At 48.1% G+C, this 12,345-nt stretch overlaps 1 protein-coding gene across 1 annotated transcript in view; it reads left to right on the forward strand.

The window, feature by feature from the left end:
* The window catches only part of TTC39B (tetratricopeptide repeat domain 39B), a 71,093-nt gene that overhangs the window by 43,998 nt on the left and 14,750 nt on the right, over positions 1–12,345 (forward strand). Inside the window, exon 12 of the mRNA XM_019554739.1 lies at positions 10,224–10,315. Coding sequence (XP_019410284.1) covers positions 10,224–10,315 — 92 coding nt within the window. The remainder of the gene's footprint in view (positions 1–10,223; positions 10,316–12,345) is intronic.

Genomic DNA, 12,345 nt, shown 5'->3' on the forward strand with positions numbered 1-12,345 from the left:
TGTTGGAATAGATTTAGCTTGTGCATTGAGGATCGCTTCCTTGAGAAGCAACCACTCTTCTTGAACTCCCACCTCCCTGGGGTCATGGTCCCTGAGGGCCTGACCAACAAGCCTCTTGAGCTTGTCAAAGTCGGCTTTTCTGAAGTCATATGTCTTCCAGTCTGAAATAGAAGTTAAGCAGAAGATTAAATCAATCTAATCTAATCTTAATCGTATGTGTAAGAACAAAATTTAAATAAACTCTAATTTTAAAAATTTTACACAGTAAATTTTAAACAAAAGTAGCATGAGACTAAACAGTCATAGATTTCATAGATTTTAGGGGTAGAAGGAACCTATTAGATCATCAGGGCCAGCCCCCTGCCCTACCCTGGGCAGGAAAGAGTGCTAGGGTCAGATGACCCCAGGCAGGTGTTTGTCCAGTCTCCTCTTAAATACCTCTAAGGAAGGGGACAGCACCACCTGGAAGTGTGTTCCATATTTTGGCAACCCTCACTGTAAAGAATTTTTTCCTGATGTCCAGTCTAAATATACTCTCCTTCAGTTTGTGGCCATTGTTTCTGGTTACCCCGATGGGCGCCCTGGTAAATATTGTATCCTGTATTTCCTGCTGCCCCTCCCAGTGAGTTTGTAGATGGCCATAAGATCACCTCTCAGCCTTCTCTTGCGGAGGATGAAGAGATTCAGGTCCCTCAATTGGTCCTTGTAGGGGTTTCCCTGTATGCCTTTAGCTAGATGGGTGGCCCTCCTCTGAGCCACATCCCTCTTGAAGTGTGGTGCTTAAAACTTGATGCAGTATTCCAGCTGTGGCCTAACTGATGCCATGTAGAGGGGAAGTATCACCTCCGTAGACCTGTCTGTGGCGCACCTACTTATGCGAGAGAGTGCAGTTAGCTTTACTTCATCACATTGATGACTCATGTTCATTTTGGAGTCAACTATGACTCCAAGATCCCTTTCCACAGTTGTGCTACTTAGGTGTTAATGATTCTTCCTCCCTAGGTGCAACACATGGCACTTAGTTTTGTTAAATTGCCTCCTATTCTGTTCTGCCTACTTCCCCGGCCTGTTCAAATCCACCTGGATTTGCTCCCTGCCCTCTAGTTTGTTTACCTCCCCCCATAGCTTGGTGTCATCTGCAGACTTGGAAAGAGTGCTTTCTACTCCCTCATCAAAGTCACTAATGAGAATATTGAAAAGCACCGGCCCCAGGACAGAGCCTTGGGTGACTCCGCTGCCCGCGTTTCTCCAGGTAGAAACCGATCCATCCACCACCACTCTGGGTACGTCCCATAAGCCAATTTTCCACCTGCCAGACTGTAATAATCTACATTGCAGCTGTTTAGTCTATTTGTAAGAATTGGGTGTGACACTGTGTCAAGGGCCTTTTTAAAAGTAAGTAAATAACATTACCTCTGTTCCTTCGTCCAAGGATTTTGTGACCCGGTCGGGCAGGAACTCATGCTGGTTGCCCTTTAACATTATTTTACCCGCTGGTCTCCCACAAAGTCAGTTTGTCTGCTTTTATGCATTTAAAAGAAGGGGTCAAATGACTACTGGTGAGCTAAGCCTCAGGAAAAAAATATTTACCCTTTTCCTTGCAAAGATAAACCATTTTGAGGTGTATATGCAAGGAAAAGTTGTAAAACTTCAGAATGAAAACAAATGCCAACATACAGATAACACTTAGGTGTTTATTTTCATGTTGCTGATTCTTCAGGTTCTGCTTGAGCATGTTCCACTTTTGCCAAGAAAAATTGAGAAGATCAGACTCAGGGAAAAGTACATTGAATCTCATGAATTTTTTTTGAAAATGAATAAGGATGGTGTTAAATGTTTACCTTTAAACCATCATAAAGGTATTTACAACGGGAGCATTCACCTGTTAAAGGGTATTAACTTATGCCAAGTACCCTCTAAATAAGGGATTGGCAACCCCGAGCATGTGTGCCAGAGCATGGCACATGAAGACATTTTGTTCGGCACTCCAGCCCTCAAGGCAGATGGCAGTGGAGCCATGAGGGATCCAGTCTTTTTTGTGCCAGCGCAGCCCTGGCCCCTTTTCTGCTGTCTTCCCGGAGCTACATGTCCACCTGTCGCCAGCCGTAAGCTGGGCTGGGGCTCTGTGGACCCCATAGGTGTTGCGTGCAGCTTCCTCATTGCCTGCTGCAAACAGTCTGGGTTCCGTGATGGCTGTCAGGGGCCTGCCCAAAGCCTGAGCTAGCTGTGGCAGGCAGCCAGGAGGCTGCAAGTGGCTGCATCAGTATTTACTGTAAAAGCAAAAAAACCCACCCCTCCCCCCCAAAACAACCTTTCCCACAACATTCATGCATGATTATTAATCATAATATGCAGTATGTCCAGCCAAGTACCACCCTGGCCTTCCCCTTTTGTTTGCTTGGCATGTGAACATCTTACAAGTAGATGCTGTAGGGTTTTTTGGTACTCTGTCCGAAAACGTTGCTGAGCCCTGCTCTAAATGTTTTAAAATTACAGTATGCCAATTCAAATGATGGTTATTGCAGGATATTGCTAGTTTGCTCTGGGGAGATGCAATGTTCTATTTTCATTTCTCCCAGGATGTACCATTTCCAGCCCTTCCCATTTCTTTGCTCAGTGTGCAAACTTACAACCCTCCTGAACTCTATTGTCCAGGGAGCTGATGCTGGCCCCAAGCCAACACCCCCTTCTGCCCCCAGGGGAGGCAACCTTAGTGCACCCTGACCAGTCTGAGCTAGATGCAGCTCATCAGTTTTATGCTTGCTCTAGCATCCCATGTAAACAACAACAGCAGTCCAATTATACGTACCTCTATGAAGAGAATGAGCCAGAGAATGGAAAACTACCAGGCAGGGTGCAAACTGGGCCTCAGCTCTGCCCTGATGTGATTACTAACTCAACTCCCCTTGAAACATACAAGAGTTTGTCCCTTTTTATTTTTAGCTTTTTTTTTTTCCCCACTATTTTCTCTTTGCTTCTCTTTACTTCTCCGTACTGCCTGCCTACTTCAAATGGTTTTTTCTTCACAAGATTTTTCCCCTCCCACCCATGGCTCCAGCTGGCTCCCGCAGGCTGCAGAGCAAGGGAAGCCTTAGCCCCCCATGTTGGTTTCTCTACTTCCAAGCTACATGCCATCCTCTCCACTCCTTTCTTTTCACATCCCAGAGGAGAGGGGTAGATTCCTGGCTCCTGTCTACGTGCCTGCTCTCCAGGCTCTGTAGTGGTAAGTCACAGTTATGCATGTCAGAGACGGCATTAAACCTTAATCTGTGACTGTACTTGTTCTAACTTTGTGAATCACGGAATTATAGAAAATTAGGGTTGGAAGGGACCTCATGAGGTCATCTAGTTCAACCCTCTGCTCAAAGCAGAACCATCCCCAACTATATTGTTCCAGCCAGGACTTTGTCAAACCAGGCCTTAAAAACCTCCACGGTTGGAGATCCTACCACCTCTCTAGGTAACCTGTTTCAGTACTTCACTACCTTCCTAGTGCGAGTTTTCCTAATATCCAGCCTAACTGCAACTTGAGACTGTTGCTCCCTGTTCTGTCTTCTGTCACCACTGAGAGCAGTCTAGATCCATCCTCTTTAGAACCACCCTTCAGGTAATTAAAGGTTGCTATCAAATCCCCACTCAGTCTTCTCTTGTCCAGACTAAATAAGCCCAGTTCCCTCAGCCTCTCCTCATAAGCCATGAGACCCAGCCTCCTAACCATTTTCATTGCCCTCGTCTGGACTTTATCCAATATGTCCACATCCTTTGGGGGGCCCAAAACTGGGCACAGTACTCCAGTTGTTGCTTCACCAGTGCTGAATGGAGGGGATTAATCACTTCCCTTGATCTGTTGGCTGCTCCTGCTAATGCTGCCCAGTATGCTGTTAGCCTTCTTTGCAACAAGGGCATACTGTTGGCTTATTTTCAGCTTCTTGTCCGTTGTAAGTCCATGGTCCTTTTTTGCGGAGCTGCTACTTAGCCAGCCACTCCCCAGCCTGTAGTGGTGCATTGGATTGTTCTGTCCTAAGTGCACTTCTCCTTATTCTGTTGGTTGAAAGACCAATGCACGGGTTTGGCAACCAAGGTCTTGATCTATGTGTGTCACTCAATAAAGGGGGGGAAAGCAATGCTTTATCTAAAGCCATTCATACACACAGGCCAATCCACTGGTGCTCAGGTTCAGTCACGACGGCCAGTCGTGATGACTGTGGACATTGTTGATCTTATGGGAGGGATGCCGGCACGTTCTCCTGAGTTGATGTGGATGGCATACCACGAGATGATTGAATTGAGGATCCTGAGGAAAGGAAGGAAGGAAAGCTGCAGAGTAAGGACTATGGATGGTGACTCCGCTTCTGCATTCACCACCAATTATTCCATTTGTGAGCAGCAAGTCAAGAAAAGCAGAGGCCCTAGGTGGCCCCTTCAGTACTTGCACTAGAATGTTGTCCCCAGCACTTTCCAAAAGCTTTCTGGATTACCTGTGCACTTCTGTATTGCTCTCCCAGAGAGTATCAGGGTGATTGTGGTCTGCCATGAGACCTAGGGTTTGTGATCGGAAAATGTCCCCTAGCTGTTTGAAGAATGCCTCATCTACCTACCTCATCCTTCTGGTCTGATGGTTTGTAGCAGACACCCACCATATTACCCTTGTTGCTTTTCCTTTTAACCCTAACCCAGAGACTTTCAACAGGCCTATCTCCAGTTTCATACTGGAATTCTGAGCAATCATGCAGCTCTTTTATGTAAAGAACAACTTCCCCTCCTTTTCTCACCTGCCTGTCCTTCCTGAACAGTTAATACCAGTGTTTGTTAACGTTTTTTAAATTTCCAGATGCTTAAAAAATTTCAAATAGAGATGTGGAATTAGAACACAAATGAGAACATTTATAGGTAGCCATTGGTGCCCACATGAATGAGCAGCATGAAGTAGTCTTGCTGGATGAGTCTTGGTAATCCCTCTGTGACATCTTGGATCTGGGCTGAAGGAAAGGAGCAGACTTTCCAAGACAACAAGTCAGGCTGGCAAATGGTTGCCTCTGTCCCCTGCAGAAGGGAGTTTCCAACCATCACCACCCATTGCTTCCTCTTGGTGGCAGTGGTTTTGATCCTGCCAACCTTGGGAATGCCCGGCTTGGCCTTTTCTGCCAATGGAGCATTTCTCCTTTGTTGCTAGGGATCCCTATCTGTTCTTTAGGCAAATTGCTGCAGGTGGAGATGAAGACTTCTGCTTGCTGCCAGAGGTCACAAGCTTCCAGCTTTCACCTTCCTTAGTTGGAAGATTGTCATCTTCCTTCTCTAATATTGCCTCTGGCAGGCCTTCCTTACCAGTTCTAGAGGTTTCCTTCAACATCAAATCAATTAAGTCATCATAGCAGAGGATGCTTTGGAGCCTTGCTACCTCCACCTATGGCTCTCTTGCCTGATCCCTGAGGGACATCACCAGGAGGTAACACTTACATTGCAGACACGCCCCCACTTGGCTGTCACTGGAAGGAACCTGCAAGCCACAGTCTCCACAGTGCCAAAACAGGATGCAGGTGAAAGCCTCCATGGGGTGCATCCACATAGGCACACACAGGCATTTTACAGCATCTCAAAGCCCTTTGAGACGCTGAAGAGGTACATGCAGGAATGAGAAAATGTTCCCTGTGCTGCAGGTTTGCAGCACAGGGGCAAAATTAGACCCCTGGATATCCAGGGGTCAAAAAAAACCAACACACTGGGAAACAGCAGGGCAAGGCACAGTCCAAGACCATGCCTGGAGGCAACCAGGAGAAGGAGTCCTCCAGAGAGAGACTCTGGTATTGGGCCAGAGTGTCTGCATGGCTCCCCCTTGCCCCGGCAACCAATTACATCCCTTGAGCATGCTTGAGAATAAAAGTGGGGCAAGGCTCAGAGCTTGCTTCTAGGTAGTTAGTTGGAGGTAACAAGGACCATCTAGAGAAGGTCCAGAGTCTGGAGGAGTGGAGGCTGAAGCCATGGGAGATGAAGGTAAGAAGGGGGCGGGTGGGAATGGGAACTTTCTCCCTAAAAGGGAAACCCAGGTTTCCCTGTTTCCAAAGGACTCTTGCAGGCTGAGACTTGCAAAATGGGGAGAAGTAAGAGGCAGAAACCATGGAGCCCACCCGGCCTGATGGCTTGTGTGGGCCCCAAGGTGGGGGATTGTGTAAGGTGGAAGCTGTGCCATGTGTGGGGCCCAGGGGCTTTTGGCTGAGTGTTGGGGGGAGCCCCACACTTCCACCCCAACCCCTGTTGCACATAGCTCCACAGCTTCCTACAGAAGGCAGCTGTGGGTCCGTGAGCGATGAGCTGTAGGCCTACACATGGCGCAGGGTGCCAACCATGCCCCATGCTCCCCCTCGTACAGGACTGCACTGGTTCTTGCTGACACCCAGGGCCACATGTGGTGGTAAGAACCAGCCTGGTCCTGCCTGAGGCAATGGCAGATGGCATCAGGCCTGGCCAGCACTCTGCGCCACGTGCGGTGGGGAAACAAGTAGCAGCGGGAGCCGCCGCGCAATGTTGCCAGGAGCAAAGCAAGCAAGGTGGGTGTTGGGGGGGCCCCCACACTCATGCCCCCACTGCACAGAGCCCTGCAGCTGCCTGCAAAAGGCAGCCATGGGACCGTCTGCACTGGATGGCTGCTCCTGGCAGTTGCCTGGTGGCACCCACCGCCACTTGTGTTTGGCATCTGCACATGATGCATGCTGGTAGGACCAGGCTGCGCCACTGTAGGGTTGGGGAGGGGAGGTTATTGGGTGGGTAGTGGGGACCCCCCCCCACACTCCTGTCCCCGCTGCACAGAGCCCCACAGCTGCCTGCAAAGCTGGCCGCAGGACCATCTGTACGCTGGCTAGCGGCTCCCGTCAGAGTCAACCAACGGCACCCACCGCTGCTTGTTTCTCCGCTGCATGTGGTGCAGGGTGCTGACCCAGCCTGATGCCTGTGCTGGGCAAAAACTGGCACAGTCCTGCCTGAGGTGGGGCATGTGGCATCGGGCCAGACTGGCACCGTGCGCCATGTGCAGCGGGGAAACCAGTGGCAGTGGGTGCCGCTGGCCAACTGCCAGGAGCAGCTAGCCAGCGCACAGATGGTCCCATGGCTGCCTTTTGCAGGAGGGGTGCTCTTTGCAGCAGGGGTGGAAGTGTGAAGGGCCCCCAACACCCACCCAAGAATTCCCCCCTCCCCCCGGACCCTACATGTGGCACGGCCAGGGCCCTTTGGTACGCGCCACTTGCAAAAGTGGAAAACAAGTAGTGGCAGGTACCGGTGGGCAACTGCTGGGAGCAGCCATCCAGTGCGCAGACAGTCCTGCGACTGCCTTTTGCAGGCAGCTGCAAGGCTCTGTGCAGTGAGGGCCGGAGTGTGTGTGGGGGGGGGGGCCACCCAACATCCACCCAACATCCACCCAAGAACCCCTCCCCCCTCAACCCTACAGTGGCACAACCAGGCACTGCTGGCATGTACCATGTGCAGCAGGTGAACACAGATGGTGGCTGGAGCCACTGAAGGACTCCGGCAGCAGCAGGCAGCTAGCGCTGTGAGGGCCCAGGGCTGCCTGATGCTGGCATTTGTGGGGTTGTGGGGAGGGGGCACACGTGGCTGCCTCATCCACCGTGATTGCTGGGGGTATGCTGACCTCCTCAATGGTCAGATCTTGGATCCTTGGGGCATAGGCCTATGCCTGCATCAGTCCTGGTAGTGGTGCGTGGCGCAGCACATGGGGATTGTGGGCACTCCGAGCCCACTCGGTGTAAATGTGGGTCAAGTGGCCACGATGGTCTATGACTGCTTCAAGCACCACTGAGTTGCTGCCATGGCAGTTGATGTACTACCGCCCTCCCCTGGGGGGCAGAGGATGGGGATGTGGGTCCCATCGAGCATCCCAACACAGTTGGGGAACCCAAGGGCCCCAAACCCTGCCATCACCTCCCCAGGGTCAGCCAGCCAGATGACTCAGTCAGCTAGGGTGACCTGGATAGGCCCACATAGATCCAGAACAGCCTGGCCAGCAGTGGACTTCCCCACCCCAAAGGAGTGGGCCAGCCTCATGATGGCTATGGCCACATGTTTCTCTGGGGTGAGGGCTGGATGGATCACAGTGTCTTGCCGCTCAATGTTAGGGGCCACCTGGGCCACCAGGTGCATAAATGCCCCTTGACATCCAGAAGGTCTGTATCTAGTGTGCATCATCCCAGGTGGGGAGGACTGTACACTCCCACCAGTGTTTATTGGTAGCCCAGACGCAGGTGTGTCAGAACATGTGGGGAATGATGACAGGGTCTTCATTGTCAGCTGCTCCCTCTGTTGGGTCCAGCCTGGTGGGTCCAGCCTGGTTGTAGTGGGGCAGAGGTCTGCAGCTGGGCCTGGCAGCATGGGTATGCTCCTTCCCAGCAGGGCCAGCTGGGGCTCTCAACCCCGAGCTAGGCAGGTGACTCTGGTTCCATACCGGGGCTGTCTAGATGTAGTGATGCTGCTGTGCAGCCACAGCCTGCTGGCAACTGGCCCAGAGGTTCAGGTGGCTCCGCTTCAGGGCCCGCACTAGAGCCCAGGGGCTGTGTCTGTGTCTGGTATGTGTGCAGCCATGGGGCCACTAAGTCAAGACAGCTTTGGCAGTCCAGCTGGCACAGAGGGCTGGTGTCTCCAGATGCCAAGGGGCCGGGCCTCAGAAGCTCCTGAGGGCAAGTAGCCCTAAGCTGCTGGCCAGGGTAACTTTTTATACCACTGGAGCCAGCACAGGTGCTGGCCCTAGGCTCTACCTCCCCCTGGCTGCAGATCTGGAAGAAACCAGGCCCAAGTGGCACAATTTGCCCCATACCAAAGTGCATGTCTGGGCATGTGCACAACGGCAAAAAGCCCATGCTCAATTTTGCATTACTTCTATTTGAGCTGCTGCAAGTGCACATGCCTACATGTGTGGATGCGCCCATGGTGAGCAATCCTGCCTAGACAGACAGGTACAAGCAAAGGATGAGCTGGCAGTGGCTCTGGCGTTGTGATGTCCTCCAGGCATTTCTCTAGGTCTCTTAAAGCACTGCCTGTCTTTTCCTGCCCCTCCTTCCAAGCAGACCTTCCCAAGAGAATTCCCCTGTAAGCTGGCCTGTTTGCTGCTCCTTGGACCCAAAAGGTTGCCTTTTCTCTGCTTCCTCTCACAAAGCTTGCAGTGAAGGAAGGTGAGAGAGAGTTTCCAGGCAAACTCCCTAGTGAACTCCCTTCAACTGCTCCTTGCTCTGGGCTCTGTTTAAACATGAGGCTAAAGCATTGTTGCAACTGCTGAGTTTTAGCTACCTACATCTACCAACAATAGATTAGTTACTCTTAATTAAAGAAGAAACTTACCTTAAAGGCTCGCCTTCAAAGAGTAGAGGCATCAGAGCAGCAAATATCTGCAAACTGATTTGGGAACTACTTGCAAACTGCCCTGCTTACTGTCCCTGTTCACTTGCCCCTGGTCGCTTTGGGACCTTTTTTACTCTCTTGGGCTTGGACTGGCTTCACCCCGTTGTTAGGGCTTTTGTTGGACACAGAATACAACCACCCAGCTAGGAGTACTTCCAGCTGCTCAGAGCATGTGCCCAAACATACAGCCCACCAAACACTTAGCAAACCAAACGCACAGGCAGCCCTGGCTCATTTACCTTCCCAGAGCAGGATCTGATACCCGGCTCCATATTATGATGGCATAATATTCCAAGATTTAAAATGGTTTAAAGGTAACCTGTAACAGTGACTCAAGAGACTTAAACATTTCCACAGTTTTCACTGCAAATGTTAATTACTGCACTTTTTAGTGAATGCCTTCTTAAAAAACAAACTACCAGTAGAAGTATTTGTAATATTATGTGTATAGATGGGTCTGAAAAAATCCTTGAATCATAACATTTCTAAATTTTGATACAAACTAATTTCTGTAGCTACTCTAGCCTCTCAGTTTGGCTTACAGGTTTGCATTATTAATGAATCTACACTTTCTGAAGGGAAACGCTCTTAAAAACTGGCAGATTCAGCTAAATGTTAATACCTTATAAATGTAATGAATATGAAATATAGTATAAATCACAATGACAAAGGAAGCACTGAGCTAAATTTTAGTGGTTCACGTGCCTCATAATTGGTGGGTGTGTCTACTGCTGGAATAAGGATGCCATGCTTTAATAGTGTGTTCTGACCTGATATAACAAACTGTATGTTAATATATTGCTTTTTTTGGGGCTGGGGGGTAGGCAATATATGTGTTCCAGAAAGCTGCAATTTTGTGTATGCTTCCTGATGATGATGTGAAGAAAACTGGGGAGGACATTGTATCTTTGTTCAGGTAAATTTTTACATTCTAGGCTAAACTAGAATGAAACAGCTAGAAATTCATTTTGCTTCTTGGTTTCAAAGCTCTTCTCTCTCCTCATTTATTTTCTTGCTAACTTTTGTCACCAATACTTTATTATCATCAAAATTTGCCCCTTTCTCACCACTTACACTGTCTTAAGATCATCAGTTTGGTTTTGATCATCTCAGGCCACATTCAGTTTGATCTCAGCAATGCTTGCACAGGATTAGAATGGAATATAGACGTATAAATTCCAGTGAATCTTCCCATTTGACCCTGTTGTACAGCCCACAAAACTTTGAGGTGCCTAAGTTCAGGTGGCACTTCTATTTTGGATGGTAAATTTCCCTACATGTGTGTACATAGGCTTAGCTTATCTTGTTTTTTTGTTATGTCAAAAAAGAACAATTATACATAGGCTGAGAATAAGTTACTGATAGTAATGGTTCGTTCCTCACTTTTTAGAGCAATTCTACCAGTTTACAAAGTTAAGACCATACCAGGCAGGGCACATTATCTCGTATATTTTTTGCAATTGCTCCAAATTGTAATTTGTTTGCATTTTTCCAAACCCTAATTTTTCCTGATAATAATTACATGAAACTAGTATTGATTCTACCATGATATACAAAGAGTTTGAATTACATTTTAAAATATTTGTTTTATTAATGGAAAAAATGGCATACAAATATGATTAGTTGTTTTAAAAAATCACCACCTCAGTACATTTTATTCATGTTTGTAATGGCAAAACTTAGTGACATATTCAGTCTACCCAATGCCACTTAATATTGAAAAGCTGGTGGACCAGATGCATAAGCCTGAAATATAGTACTAGTATATTTGTACATTAAGAAACATATATTTGAGAAATCTGCTTCATTGGAATGTCTTTGGAAAAACTGATTTATATCAGACCTCTGACACACATTACATTTAAGATATGATTAACAGGTTAATTATGCCTTAAGTAGTAACGTGGCCACACATTCAAGTTTCAGCTTGATAGCATAAGGGGAGCCTGGTCTCGCTTCCGAACCTGCACTGGCAAATAATAGGGATAGGGAGGCATGATAGGGATCTAAGCCGCAAATCCAAAATTGCTCATGCATGACAGGAGCACAGTTGTTGGAATTGTGGCTTAGATCTCATTGCACTTTAACCTGGACATCTGTCAGAGGCCTCAGTTATAGCAAATGGCAAAGAATACTACTTAATTGAGAGGAAATACTTAACCAGCAGCAAGAGCAGTGGTTCTCAAACCTGTTAAATTCAAGGCACCCCATGGAAAATGCCAGCTGTCAGTTTTCACTCCTTTTTTTGACTATAGAAGAATAATAGAACAAGTCTTCTGTTGCAGTGAGCTCAGAAAGACCACAACAGGTCAGAAAAGTTTCAGCACAGTGGATTCCTAGTTGAACTCTATGGGTTCATCTTGTAAATCAAGTTTACAGTCTTAACAGTTCTAACACTGGCACCCTTACAAGGATATCAAGGTACCCCAGAGTGCCATGGCACTATGGTTGAGAATTACTGAGCTACAAGTTCAGTGTTGTTAAACTAAGCATCTGGTCTGTATTCAGTTCTGAGCTTTTATTACTTAATGTAAGAGTTACAGGAGGAAGCATCAATTAAAGGTGAAGTGCAGTGACTTCTTCCATTTTTGCACTTTAATTCACTGCATTATTTTGTTTTGTTTTATAGATTTGTTTTTAGACTTTTTAGGTGGTGTTTTCACCTGAAAGGATTTTCATGTGTTACTGCAGATGGAAAATACAGGTTTCCCTCAATTTATGCGGGTTCTTTATATGCAGGTTCACTCTTGTGCAATGAGCATATTTAGACCCATAATTCATTATATGTGAAGTAAATTTGCTCTTATGCAAGCAGCGTAGGTGCCCGCCCCCCAAGCAGGTAAGTCTTTGTGGGGAGGGGAAAGGGCCATGGCCCCACTCAACCCAGCCCCTGCTGCAGTGGCCCTGGGAATGGCCAGCGCCAGGTGCCTGCAGGTGCTGGGCTGC

Source organism: Crocodylus porosus, unplaced genomic scaffold (assembly GCF_001723895.1).
Source record: "Crocodylus porosus isolate Cpor-Errol unplaced genomic scaffold, CroPor_comp1, whole genome shotgun sequence".
Classification (NCBI taxonomy): domain Eukaryota; kingdom Metazoa; phylum Chordata; order Crocodylia; family Crocodylidae; genus Crocodylus; species Crocodylus porosus.